Here is a 13,653-nt window from a genome sequence, read left to right on the forward strand (position 1 = left end):
AATGGTATTCCTGCGAGCCAGGCTATCTGTTACTTCCCGCATTATTTCACCCACACGCGACCACCGCAATTCACTTTTCATCTCTGGCTTAATTACAAATAGCAATGCAATATGCAGACAGTAAGGACAGCTAGTGGGCATCTACCTATAATACACTGTCACCTCTCAATACAGCCTCTCCACTGCCTGCGTCTGGGGCGATGCTGGCTCTTAGCGTGGGGGTTTTCTTCGGTGTTACTGTCACCCTCAGCCCAGTACGGAGGCACGGCTACGTAAGTGGCTCGACATAAAGAAAAATGAATCGGTGACAGCTCCCGTGATATACGAATATTTAATCCCGGCTGCGGGCTGAAAGCAAGTTCAGGAGCCACTCGCCAGCCCCAGCCCGCCTGGTTTTGTTTGGGCGCCACGCTTTTCGCCGGAGACGCTCCGCCAGGTAGCGACTAAGTGCCAGCCCAGAACTGCGGCTCGTTAAAAAGTATTTCGCTGCCTTTTGTAGGGAAAAGCAAGGGCAGCGGGCCACGCCGTGCGGCGCGGACGCCTCCAAAAGTACAAAACACCCGCCCGGTGGCTCCCGCTGCCCGGCCGGAGCGGCGCCCGGCGGCCGTTACCTCAGGGCAGCGCGGCGGCCGCCCGCTCCCAAGCGTCGCCCCAGCGGCGGGCGGGCTCCCTTCCTCCCTCCCGCCGCCCCGGCGCTGACAGGGGAGCCGGCGCACCTGTCAGACGGCGAGCGCCGGGGCAAGCGGCGGCGGGGCCGGGCGCTGGCCCGCCGACAGCCCCGCTCCTCGCCGGCGCGGAGGGCTCCGCTGCCGGGCGCCTCCCGTCCGCGCCCCCCCCACCGCCTCCCGGCGCGCAGCCGCCGCGCAGTGCCCCGGGCCGGGCCGGGCCGGGCCCGACGCGCCCGCGACGGCTGACGCCCGCGGCCCCGGCCCAGCGTTACCTGCAGCGGCGTCTAGGCGCCTGTCATGTTTTGGGGCAGGCGGCGGCGGTGGTGGGGTGGGGGCGGGGAGCGGTACCTACTCTTCCTCGTAGTGCAGGGAGAGCGGCTCCGGCAGGCAAAGTTCTACCGAATCCATGTGCGCCCGGCGACCATTCTTCGTGCGCCCCCGCGGTAAAGCAAAGTTTCCGTGGCCGAGCGCGGCGCACTTGGCAGGAGTGCTCCCCGGGCGCGGCGGCGGCGGCAGGCACGGCCAGTGGGGACCAAAAGCTCGCCCGCGCGCCTAATCAAGGACTTAAAGCCCCGCTCGGAGCTCATGAATATGAAGTAGGGCTTTACATATGCAGTCCCCCCGGCCCGGGGGGGCGGCCGATTGGTGGGGCCGCGGCCAATCAGGCGCCGGGGGCGCCGGGGCGGCAGGTAGAGGGGTGGGGACGGGGGAGCGGCCTCAGGCGGCGGCGGCGGCGGGGGCAGAGCTCGCAGAGATGTCCGCGCCGCCGGCCGCCGGGAGCTGCCCGACCTCCCTTCCCCTCCCCTCCCCTCCCCTCCCCGCCCCGCCCCGGGGAGGCCGGCTCGAAGTTCCCGCGCAGTTCGGCAGGTACCGCGGCAGACTGCCGGTGAAGGTGGCGAAGGACGCAGTTGGCGCTGCCTCTGCCGGCCGGGGCGTTGGGCTGTGGCGGCCGGGGCCGGGCTCGGCTCTCGGCGGCCTCTCCGGACCGCTGCTGCCGCCGCCCTAACCTTTGGAACTGCTCGGCGCCGGGGAAAAAAAAAAAAAATAGTAACACCAAGGGCAGCCTGCCGAAGCTTCTGGGTAACTCAACTTTTCATTGTCGTCCGAGTTGCTGGGGGGGGGAGGGAGGCGGGCGGGTGGGCTGGATTTTATTATGTGTAATAGATGTAAATAAATATAAATACATAAAAATTTATATGCATATATAATTATATATTTTAAAATTAAAAGCCTCAGTTCGTATTTCCTAAAAAAGGACATTGCTACCAAGACGAGCACTCAAATCCATTCCCTAACAGCGTGGGTGCCACGGGGAGCATATACAGGTATATGTGTTCATACACAGCTCAGCTACATCTGTAACACGGGTATATTTAAGGTGTATGCCCCTGTGCAAATATTTAGATGTTCAGATGTGTATGTTTAGATATAATAAAGAAAAGCTCCTGAACTAATCAATTTCTTTTCTAACTGGGGAGGGATTATAGTGGACTAGCTCAACCTACCTCATTTTAACAAGATAAGGACTGTACTGTAGTAGGTCTGCATTAGTAAATCTGGGAGCGTCCATAGACCTCTACTCTGTTTCGGAGTTTGGGTTTTTGTAAAGTAAATTTTACCGAACTGAAAGGGAAATAAACACATAGCCCTGCCTGATGTTTATGCTGGCATAAACATCACCAAGCCCCATTCCAACAAACCACTGCTTAGAGCCAGCTCAGAGTTGCTCATCTCTGTTGTATGAAACATCCCTGATTAAACTTGTTCCAAGAAAATGACCGTACTCAAATTTAGAGACACTGTTTGCACTGAAACACACGCACACACCCCATTTTGAAAGGATCAGTAATGAATTGGGGGTGCGTTTTTTTCTCTCAAAAGCTACTATTTTTACTTAACATTACAAATAAGACACCATACTTATTTTCCAGGTTCAAAGTGTTTCAGCCCCTACCAGTGAAAACAGACGCAGGCTATTTCTAGGAAAAAAAAAAAAAAACACACCACACCACTGAAAAGACCGTAATTTTTTATAATTCAGCTCAAGTCTTACAAAATCTTTTGTGGCTGGAGCCCTAACATGATGTAAATGACAATCTTTTAGATCCAAACAGATCAGTGCACGCCCCCAGAATGCATTAATAACATTAACAGATGGGAACGCAAATGCCCTCTCCAAGTCTGTTTCACAGCATTTTACCAAATAAATACAACAACAGAACGCAATTCCAAAATATGTAAGTTCAATAGACGTGGTTGTACATGTTTACAGCAGAGAGACTCCAGTGTTATATATTTAACCTTATGTGAAAGACTGGGCCTGCTTCCTACAAACCTGGTGTAAATACATGGAAGTTTAGGAATTGGAACTCTCACAGCAAAACTACAGCTCAGACTACTGTATAAAAGCAGGTACTAAAAGCTTAATTACCAGTAGCATTATGCTGTCTATATTGTTAAATGTGAACTCTATAATTAAGATGTAAATTTGCTTGTGAGCAGTGAATTAAAAAGCTCTGAAACGTAGAGTAAAATCCAAGTACTCCGTAGAAACATCAGAGACAAAAAAAATCATTTTTTATCAAATCTTAAAGTGAGAGGCATTTAATCATGTTACTGTATTGAGACATCCTCTTTAAGTAACCATTTGATAAATGTGGATTTTGGAATCAAACCAGAACTTGAATATGATGTCTTTATGTATAGGTATATGTATTACTACATAAATCTAAAATACAGTTCCTACAAACCGATTTACATGTTTACATTGGTAAAACAGGAAAATACAAATACACTGTACTGAGTGTCTCTCTGAGAGTCTGTTCATAGACTTATACCCAAAATTGCTATTTTTCAATATTTTTATGTTAAAATGCCTTCAAATCTTTTCATGTGTATGTGTTTTCTTTATTTAAAAACCACCCATGCTGAATCCCTATACATGAGTAATTTGATAAGGTCACTTTTCTGTATTAAGTTCCCTGGAATACACCCTCCTTAAAATATGACAGCTAATCCATTTTGAAACTTCCCAAAGCACAGGTTAGCTTGATTTCTACTTTCCCTTCATTATCTCCTAAGATTGTATATTTATATTCAAGCGCTGAAACATGATGGTCTCCTGTCATAGTCTGTCTTCCTCCTTTTCATGTTCATGTGGTTTCCTGCTACTTTGTTGGCTTGTCATCCCCCACCCTCCTTCTACACCCCCAAATTACACATTTTTCCTCTCCCCCTATTAACCATCACTACCTTTCTATCAACCATCTTTTATCCAAGCAAGCGGCTCTCTTCCCTGCCAGTGCTGCTTCTTGGAGAACCAGAAATACAGTGCTGTACTTTGCATGTTGATAAACAAAGCAGTTGGCTTCTTCCCCTGGGACTGAAAGTGTCACCTCTACCAGACTGGGGCCTGGAATTCCAACTACATTCCTGAACTTGGGTTTCACAGTTACCCATCAGTTTGGGGAAGGGAAAAATAAGAAAGAAATCACAGCAGCAAATACACTGGGGCAAAGCATAGCTTCATTTTCTCAAGCTTTTCTGTAGAAATAAATAAAAATAGTAGTAGGGGAAAGAAAAAAAGCAAAACAGGTATCAATTTACTCAATTTTATCAGGGGATATAGAATAAGAACATGCATGCAAACACACATCTGCACTAACTTATCAAAATGTACAATGCAAAATCTTACCACAAGGAGTCTATACAAAACAGCGGTAATGGAATCAGAGAGGGAAGGGAAAAAATCATCATGAGTGCCTGTAGCAGTCAAGGGGCATTACTGAGCAGCACCTACATTTCCATGTCTCTCTGTGCATATAATTTTTCCTGTGTGCCAAACAGTACGTCTTTAAGCATCTTCATGTTTAAATACTATAGACATTTCAAGGCATCCAATTAAAACACAACTACCTCAAAGCAACTGAAGAAGTAGGATTCGGTGGCACTTCACAGAAGCCGCACCATGCATTGTGTCAAATGTGTATTTACCAAAAGGAGCAACAAGTTCAAGCCATCTAGGAAGGAGCAAGAATATAAAAGAGTCCATTAGCCGCTGAGATTTTATTTGAAAACAAGTATGCTGTAACTTTAGATAGAAATTTGCCATGTACCATTGCGCCTTATTCGAAGTCCAGCTGGAAAATATCATGTTAAGAATTCGAAATAAATATCAAAGTATCATCAACTATTTTCTCTTTATGCACAGTCACTAATTAAAAAAAAACACAACTCAGATGTGCTCTGCTACAGCAAAATCAACATTAGAACAATATGCTGTCACTGTCTACTGGTCTTTTGCCTTTTGTGCTTCTCACTGGAAGGCACTTGGTGCATCCCTGGATATACCGCTGAGTTAAAAAAACCCCAACACTATGAAACTTCCAAATTCTGCTCACCTGTTTGCACATAGTTGGACAAACTGTAGCAGGTTATTACTTTAAAGCCATCTGCTACTTCAATCTGTATTTAGCATTAATTACTCCTTGTTTTGATCTTAGAGAAAAAGGCTCGCATAACACAATCTCCAAATGCTCCTTAGAACTTTTCAACAGGGCATTCACAAATACACAGAGCAAGGCTTTTAGCTTTTGCTGCTACACTCAGTTCCAGCATATAAAAAATGTCTCCTTGAAATAACAGCAATTGCCTTACCATGTTACCGAACTACATTCACTTCATCTGGTCTCAAATAAATACTCTGTATTTTCTCGTCGTTTTATTTTCAAGGGCATGGGTATTTAAATGACTGCCTTCACTGGTACAGAATAGAAACTATTCACATTGCTATAAATGAAAATTATTCTCTTGACAAAACACCTTTTCCAAAGCCTTTGACAAAAAGAAAGAGGAAAAAAAAAATAGAAAAAGGGAGCCGCACGCACATTGCCTGTCACCCACCAAAAAAGGTCTACTCCCTAAAGATAATTCAGGCACACACTTCAATATGGATATCTCACTATTACCCCAAGCTCTTTTTTTAGTGTAAGTTTCTTCAGAGAAGCTGAAGTGCATTACTGTCTCAGACAGCCAAGGATAAGATGACTGAGGGAATTCAGTTGCTCTGTTTAATTAATACAGGATTATTTCACTTTCATTTTGTGAAGCTAATAATATGACTGGTGGAATGTCAGTAAAAATTAAATCATAAACTAGTGCAGTACCAAAGGGAAAACTTACTTTAGTTATGAAGTATTCCCAGCAGAAATCTTGAAAATCTTATACATATTTACACTGATAAAATACCACATGTACTTCATGGGATACTGCAAGCTTTCTACAATCCTTGTGGCATGTATTTACAGAGCAAGAGTTAACATTTTGAGATTATACATTAATAAATGAGTTGCAGTTATATTGTTTCTTGAATGTTAAGCACCACATACTAAACGCAGGAACACGTTCAAGGTCAATGTCCTATTTTAGACCTTTTCAGCAGCTGTGATATTATGATAATCACACTTAAAATATTCCTATAGAAAGAGTAAATTAGTCCTTTTCACTAGAAGGATTATTATGATAAACAACAAATCCAAAAGAGAACAAATCCAGATTTCTCTCTCCCCCCCCCACCCCCCCCCCCCTTGCAATAAATTGCTGCCCGTTACTATGATGACTTTTCTATCCAGGAATTTTAAAAAAAAAATCCACATTATTCTGCGCTTACATTACCTTTTGGCTTATTTGGAGGCCTCACCTATGTAAAAATACCTTCCTTAAAAAGCTCTTGTGCTCTCTGTTAGAACAACCAAAACACTCCAGTTGACATCCCATTCTATCACCTATATTGCAGTGAAATGTGATATCCCACTAAACCAGAAGGGAAAGAAGAAAACTTAGCATCAGCAGCTATTCCTAGCAAGATTAGGGGTTTAGCTCCATCTAATTGAGGGATGAGATGTGTCCCTCAATGGGTCTCTTCCCACTCCCTCACCAGCCTTTCTACCTGACTGCAAACTCTAAGTTCTAAAAATAGAAGAAGAAGAAGATGGAGCGTAAATATTTCCCCAGTGAAAACACCAATAATCTTTACTGTGAGCTGACATGAATTGCTTGTTACGCTGCCCTAGGATATCATGGCTTGAAGCGAGAGCGCGCGCGCACAGGCACAGAGCCACCAACCATCCTCAAAGCTTTTGTAACGTGTATTTGTGGATGTGCGTGTCGCAGAAGCTCCTCCGACATCTGACGTGGAGCCGGCACACCTGCTGAACAAAACCCATTCTCTCTAGCCTGCCTTCCCCCGCCGCCCACCGCCACGACTGTCCCAGCCCATCTTCCATCACTCTTCTTTTTCTCCCCCTGCTCCCCCTCCACTCCCTTCGCGCTGGCATTTTTATTATTAATGTTATTGCTATTATTACTGTCCAAGCATAAGCTGATCCACAGGGGAGCCTGTGTAATTTAACCCCTCAAGCACTAAATTTCTTCACATGTGCCAAAGACACAGGTTTGTTGTTGCCTCCAGCAATATCCCAGGAAGACGAGTGATGGCGGTGTCATATCATCACACAGCGACTTAATCTATTGCGACACCCAGGGAATGGGTAACTGAAGAGATTTACAGAACATGCTCTCTGACTGAATACAAAACGTTATCCCCTTTACCAACAAACTGAAGTCACATGAAACAAAGTGAAACAAATTTTACCCTCCTATGGCTCATCGTTTCCATGACTCTGCTTTATCCAATCCTACCACAGCATTACTTGTCCCACTGTACATCTTCTAGCTATACAACACTTTTTCAACATTTTTGTTCTCCCTCCTTTGTTCTTCTCATGTTCTCTGATTAGCAAACAGCCAGATCATGTTAAACTGCCAAGTAACATAGCCTCAGAAATCTTTTATCCATACTCTAGATGACTGGAACCATCACTTACATCAGGGTTATCTCTACATGCTGTCTTTATGTTGTCTGACATCTAATGCATGGTTTTTAAAACAATAGATTAAAGGGGTTGAACTTTTTAAAGGTGCAAGGGACACTAAATTAAACACTCACAGTTCAGTACAATAAATACTGACAAGCAGGAAAACATCTATTTTAAGTACTGAAAGCCAAAAAACCAAGCTGCTTCTCAAGCAGGGACTTTCTGCATGGGTATCCTACTTTTGTTATCCATAACTATTAAGGAAGAATTCAATGTAATACAGAAGTATGTAACTATTCTCTCCAAGATCAAGGTGAGATTATCTAAACATTTCACTGATCTGGGAAGCAAGAATTTGGTGCAGAATTAATACTGGAGACAAATAAGACTAGTGAAAAGTCTTCAGCTTAGAGTTACCTGACTGTGCTGGTGAATCAGAGCTTTCACCATGGGAGATTAACAGCTCCAGAACAGTCAGAAGAAACGGGTGACAAAGGTTGAGTTCACAGTAAACAAATCCTCCCTTCCCATAAGGTACTAGCTACGCTTAACTCATCTCTAGACACCCCAGATCTAAAGCACGTTAGAGACCTCCATAATGAAGGCCACTGAAATCTGTCCCTGTGGTAACAGAATTCTAATTTTTCTTTCTGTATACATGCCTTCTTTAAAATGCATATATCAACTGACTGACAGCCCTTAATATTGTAAACTTTGTATAGAGGCATATTTAGACTCTAGGTCCAATGATTTCTTGGATGCACAGGTATGGATATAAACCAACCACAGGAAGACGTTAAGCACATTTTCCCCAAGCATTAGTATGAAGAGACTTAAAATAAAGGTTTTAATGGATATACAGCTCCCACATGGGCAACTGTATGGTTTCAGTGATGGAATTCACCATCAATTGCTCTTTTCCCAGGTCCTACAGCTCCATCCACCTGAAAGTCAAAGATCTGATGGTCTTTGAGGAAGCCTGTACAGAACATAACAAGGTGCACCGAAATGCTCTTCACCACTCCTATATTAATTTCCCACTTAGTGGGAGGTGGAAGGTCTAGAACACCAATCAAAAATACATCAGTATACACCAATATAAGTGCAAAAATCCTGCTATCTTCAGCAGACTTGTACACTAACATTTAACAGGATCATATTAACATCTTCAATACAATACATACGAATTGCACATTAACAAAAATACCTGTTACATTATTGTAATGAAAACATTTTTTTCCATCTGTATTAGTAAATATGATTAAATGAGACAATATAATTGTAACAACATCCTTCTGCAGATGAAGCCTTCTATTATCACCTGTGTTTCTGTCCTATGGCAGCTTCAGTCCTATTGACCAGACAGTTAGCCCTATTCAATTATTCAATCTCAAATCAATAGATTTAGCTCTGTGTATAATGGTTAAGATGTAAACATTATGTACACGCTCTTTCAGCTTAATTCTTGTACTTGCGAATTGGGATTTATATTCTAATTTCCCTTTTAAGAAACATGCAAATCTAAGTTTTTATATTAGGTTTTTTTACCTCCCACCAGGTCTGCTGCCATTTCAGGTGTTACGTTTCCAGAAATTGAGCTTAACTTGCCTATGACAGAAATTTCTGTCTTTCACAGATAAAAAAGGAAAAGCGAGAGTTGTAATTATTTGATTCAAGTATGCTGAATAAAGCAATAAAATAGCTGTATGACTTTTAAGCAGATCCAGTCAATATTTTCCTGCTAAAGCACTCACTCAAGGTGTGAATTGATCCAGAAAGTACAGCCTTTAGACTTACTTCACTTCTGACACTTGTATCACAAACAATCTGGTTCAATTACTGTAGATGCATGGATATGTGTGCCTATACCTACACAAACACACACATAAATGTATTGTATTATACGCTCTTGGTTATCTACATTTACACACAAAAAATAAGTAGTAAAAAAGTAAGCTGAACCAACGTATGTAGACAGAAGTAAATGGCTCCTTTCATCCTAGTTAGAAGTGACTTCATTAATTTTGTTCCTCCGAAGACCCCGCTTCTCTCCCTAAGGAGCTTCCAGGTGAGCTATTTTGAAAGCACACCAAGTTAGCGTGTTACATGCCTTATTTCTCGCAGAGAGCCAGATTTTACATTCCTTTCTCAGACAAATGCATGTTAACTTGCTCCCCCCACAATAAAGCATTGTAGAACAAATTCCTGATTACCTACTTCCTGAAAGCACATCCATTTTTGTGCATCTAGAAAACAGATCTAATACTAGTGCTATAATACAGTATCTTTACAGAGCAGATAACCCAGAAGAACACACTTACAACTTATCTGAGCACGAGTTCAAATAATACTACCAATGAAATACTGATTTCTGAGGGAACACCCTTGTTGTTACCTGCCTTGAACCCGTCCAGGACTATGTTCTAAACAGCTTCAGTTTATAAGCATAAGAATGATGGCAGGGAGCTGTATATACAAAAATATACAGCAATTTCTACATACAACCATTACAGTGTGACTGTTAAGAGACAGGCAAAAATTTCTCTAATATTGTCAGGGAAACAATAGGCTCAGAAAAATTGGAAAGGCTTTTAGAAATTAAATACTGAAAGGAAAAGTTGCAACTCAGTCTTCCTACTGACCTGTTTAGTCCAACTTCAAACTGTCTGCTCCTGAGGCATTAACATAAACTGCTCCAGTCTTATTAAAGGCCATATCTGTATTCTTTAGCACTGTTTGCATTTGGTACACATATTTTCAGAATGCTATCGGTCTTTATTCAATAATGAATTTGGCAGAAAAACAAGAATCTGTTCTCTTTTATTGTTATTTTTCTAAATAAATTCTCTAAACCTGATTGAGTTAGATCCTTGAATCATGCTTTGGAAGATTCAACTTGGAGTTTCTGAATAAAGTGAAGCACTTAAGCAAAGCAGACTTTTATTCTTCATCCACTGAGAAGCCTGAGATTTAAGATGAAAGAGCTGGGCTGCCTTTCTCTTTCCTTATCCTGCAAGGTCCCTTCATTTTCCCTGTTTTCCCAGTAGATTTACTTGTAAATCTGGTGACAGCCACATTTGAAGTCCTGAGGTCTGACTCCTGACCTCAGTTATGTTAGCCCTTCCCTGCAGAAGAACTACCCCTTGGATCACTGACTTGCTATTATTCTATGGTTAATAGACCTGACCTGTGCAATATTTTTTTATCTGGCTACAGTCCTATCTCTAAATTCTCTATTTTGAATGAATACCGATTTTGTGACATGAAGTCTGCTATATAATGAAATGCAAACAATGAAAAGGCTAAATCAGTTTACAAAAAATCTATTTGTCAAACAGTGTGGAGATGCTCCCAATTTAGTCTGGGCAGTGCATGCAGCTCTTGATAAGGGAGTTAAAACCAAGCCGTTCCACTGCATAAAAATAAAAGCATCTGCAAGAGAGATACATTTTCTTTTGGAAAATCTTCCCTCTAACCTGTAGCTAATTATAATAAATAAATAAATAAATAAAAATACATACACACACACCCCCCACCCTTGGATTCTGCAGGAATTTTCCAACAGCCAGGAGCACTGTTATAGTAGGTAACAGCAACCGCCTCCCCAGCGCAGTCCCCTTATGTCACATTTGCATTTCTATTCAGCTACATTGCCTGACAATGAAGCAAATGGGTCTGCCTTATCTGTACAATTCTGGACAACAGAGATTTCTAAGCCATACAAAGGAACGAGCTTAACATTCAGCACTCAACACCTCCTCCCCCCCACCCCAGCCCTGTGGGGAATGCAGTCGCACCAACACCTGTCCACACCAAAACCTGAAACCCTCACCCGGTGTCCGAAAAGGAAACGGTTGAAATCATAAAAATGAAAGAAAATAAAAAGCTATCGAGACTTTTAAGGAGCTTGCCAGCCTCGAGGAAGAAAATAGTCCCGACCCTCAAGATTTTCAGGCTTTGTTTGGACGTAACAGAGAAGTAAAGGAGTGTCCCTGGAATGTGAAAGTAGATAATATCTAGTCAACCATTTGACTCCCGCTGTCTCTTTTAGGCTGGTATTTAATACAGCAGATGAAATCTAGAGATCCTTTTATCAGGGAAATTTCATATCGCCCTAGTTTTCATTAGAAAACCTTTAGCAGCTAGGCTGGCTAACTCATGCCATTTCATTGCAGTATGAAGAAATTTCCAGCTAATTCCTTCAAAATTAATATTGTCTCATTTAAAAGTTAGAAATGACACAAAAAAAACCCTCACAAGCAGAAACCTCCAGATCAAACTTGTGTTATGACAGCACTTAAGCCAGTTATAACACAGGCTAGGGCTTTAAACAGCAAGAAAAAAAAATTGTGACACAGTTCTATATACACTTTGGCTTTAGTCTGGCTTTCCATGATACGTATATATGTACACGTTGTATCTGTCTTCTTGTCCCTCTCCCTTACTCTCAAATGCTCAAGGTAAAATAGGCTTTGTGCCCACAATCTCGAGTTCAAGAAACTTCCTTGTGGAGGGGCTTATCCACAGGTTTATTTGTATATACAGAAGTAATCTGGGCTAGCAAGCATGGAGAGAGGGGTGGGAGAGTGCCTTTTGTCCTACTTAGTATATCCTAAAGCACAACATACGTTTTACGTAGCATATTGAATTTTACATTGCTAGCTTATACTTTAATTGTCCTGAACTTCTAGGTAAGGTTATTCTTTGCTGTTGAACAAATGCTGAATTTCTCCCCAGAGGTGGCTGCAATGAGTAGTGATTCTCTATCTTTTTCTCACTCACACACTTTTGAAGATTTACAGGCATGAATATCATCACGTTAACATAAAATGATATTATTATTGCCAAAAAACAAGACAGTTAAGCACAGAGACAGTGAGAAATGCAGAACACTTACTTGGATTCAAAGGAAACACAAAGCTCCTTAAAACAGCCCATTGTTTTTAATTTTACTAATACTGATGCTTCAAAAACTGCTGTCTGTTGTTGTTGCCTTTGTGTGAGCTGGAGCACATTCTGCCTCTTCAAGTGCTAGTAAGAGAACAGCCAACTTTTATCATCCTTAGCAGTGCAAATGGCTTTATTGCCAGGGAGGTATGAAACTACCGATTGTCCTGGTATCATACCTCCTAAAGCACTGCAGATCCCTTGAATGCTGTCAAGGTGACAGATCACTTCTACCGTCAACTGTGCAGGTATACAAGTGAACTTCATACAAGGCTTGTAGATATGGTGCAGTGCAGAGCAAAATTTGGTCCTTAAACTTGCTATGATAAAAATAAAACATAGAACAAAATTAAATAATTGCTACTAACATGTCAATATTTTAAAATTTTTTTTCTAGACTGTAGCCTTAGAGGTATTATGAGAAATCACATACTACTACACTGTTGGAACTACTTGTGTCTGTTGATTTATTTAAAAAAACCAACTAGTACAGATGGAAAAGAGATACAGTAGCTGGATAGTTAAGAAGAAAAGTAGCCAAGGAAAACATTTTCCACAGATTGGTCCAAGGTCTGCTTTAATCTCAAATCAGGTCTTCTAATGGGCTTACGTAGCCATCCAAATGAAAATAACCCCTTACCTCTGCCCCCTCATAAACATGTGAGGACAGAAAGTGTAGAATACACCTTGCTGACTGCATACATAGTTTATGCCCATGTACTGCATCTTGGAAGATACCTATCATGGTGGTTTCTACAAGCCTGTCCCTTCTGGAGTAGAGTAAGCAACACAGCTGACCCAGAAGGAATAGATGAGAAATTCAACTAATTAATGAGCCCTGCAGGCTAAACATCATTTCTTCTGCTCTTTGGGGCATTTACAAGGTCAGCTGTTTGCTGGGTTTTTTCCCAGCATCAGGTCAGACTCATCTGTCAACATACACAGGATTTGGAAGACAACAGTGGCCAGGTAAAATTCAGTTGTCCCCACTATCAAGCCAAACAACATGGTATATTTTGTCTAATTCCCACAGTAAGGGAAGAACTGTTCAGACCAATTCAGATTTATCAAAATATGCTTCTCTAATGTTATTTTGCTCTTCCATGGACAACAGTTTAAAATGGGAAATATTGTGTTCTTAATTCAAGAAAATATTCTGGAAC

General features: G+C 42.1%; 1 protein-coding gene across 13 annotated transcripts in view; it reads right to left on the reverse strand.

The window, feature by feature from the left end:
• Positions 1–13,653, reverse strand: part of ESRRG (estrogen related receptor gamma) — a 408,134-nt gene that overhangs the window by 166,164 nt on the left and 228,317 nt on the right. Inside the window, exon 1 of one of the 13 annotated variants that reach the window (XM_074863715.1) lies at positions 1,021–1,259. The exons of 11 other annotated variants lie outside the window; for them this stretch is intronic. In XM_074863715.1, the coding sequence (XP_074719816.1) occupies positions 1,021–1,076 (56 nt within the window). In that variant the 5' untranslated portion in view covers positions 1,077–1,259. Of the gene's footprint in view, positions 1–940; positions 1,260–13,653 lie in introns of those variants that run through there. One more of the 13 variants, XM_074863723.1, reaches the window with a different exon arrangement.

This window comes from Strix uralensis, chromosome 3 (assembly GCF_047716275.1).
Source record: "Strix uralensis isolate ZFMK-TIS-50842 chromosome 3, bStrUra1, whole genome shotgun sequence".
Lineage (NCBI taxonomy): Eukaryota > Metazoa > Chordata > Aves > Strigiformes > Strigidae > Strix > Strix uralensis.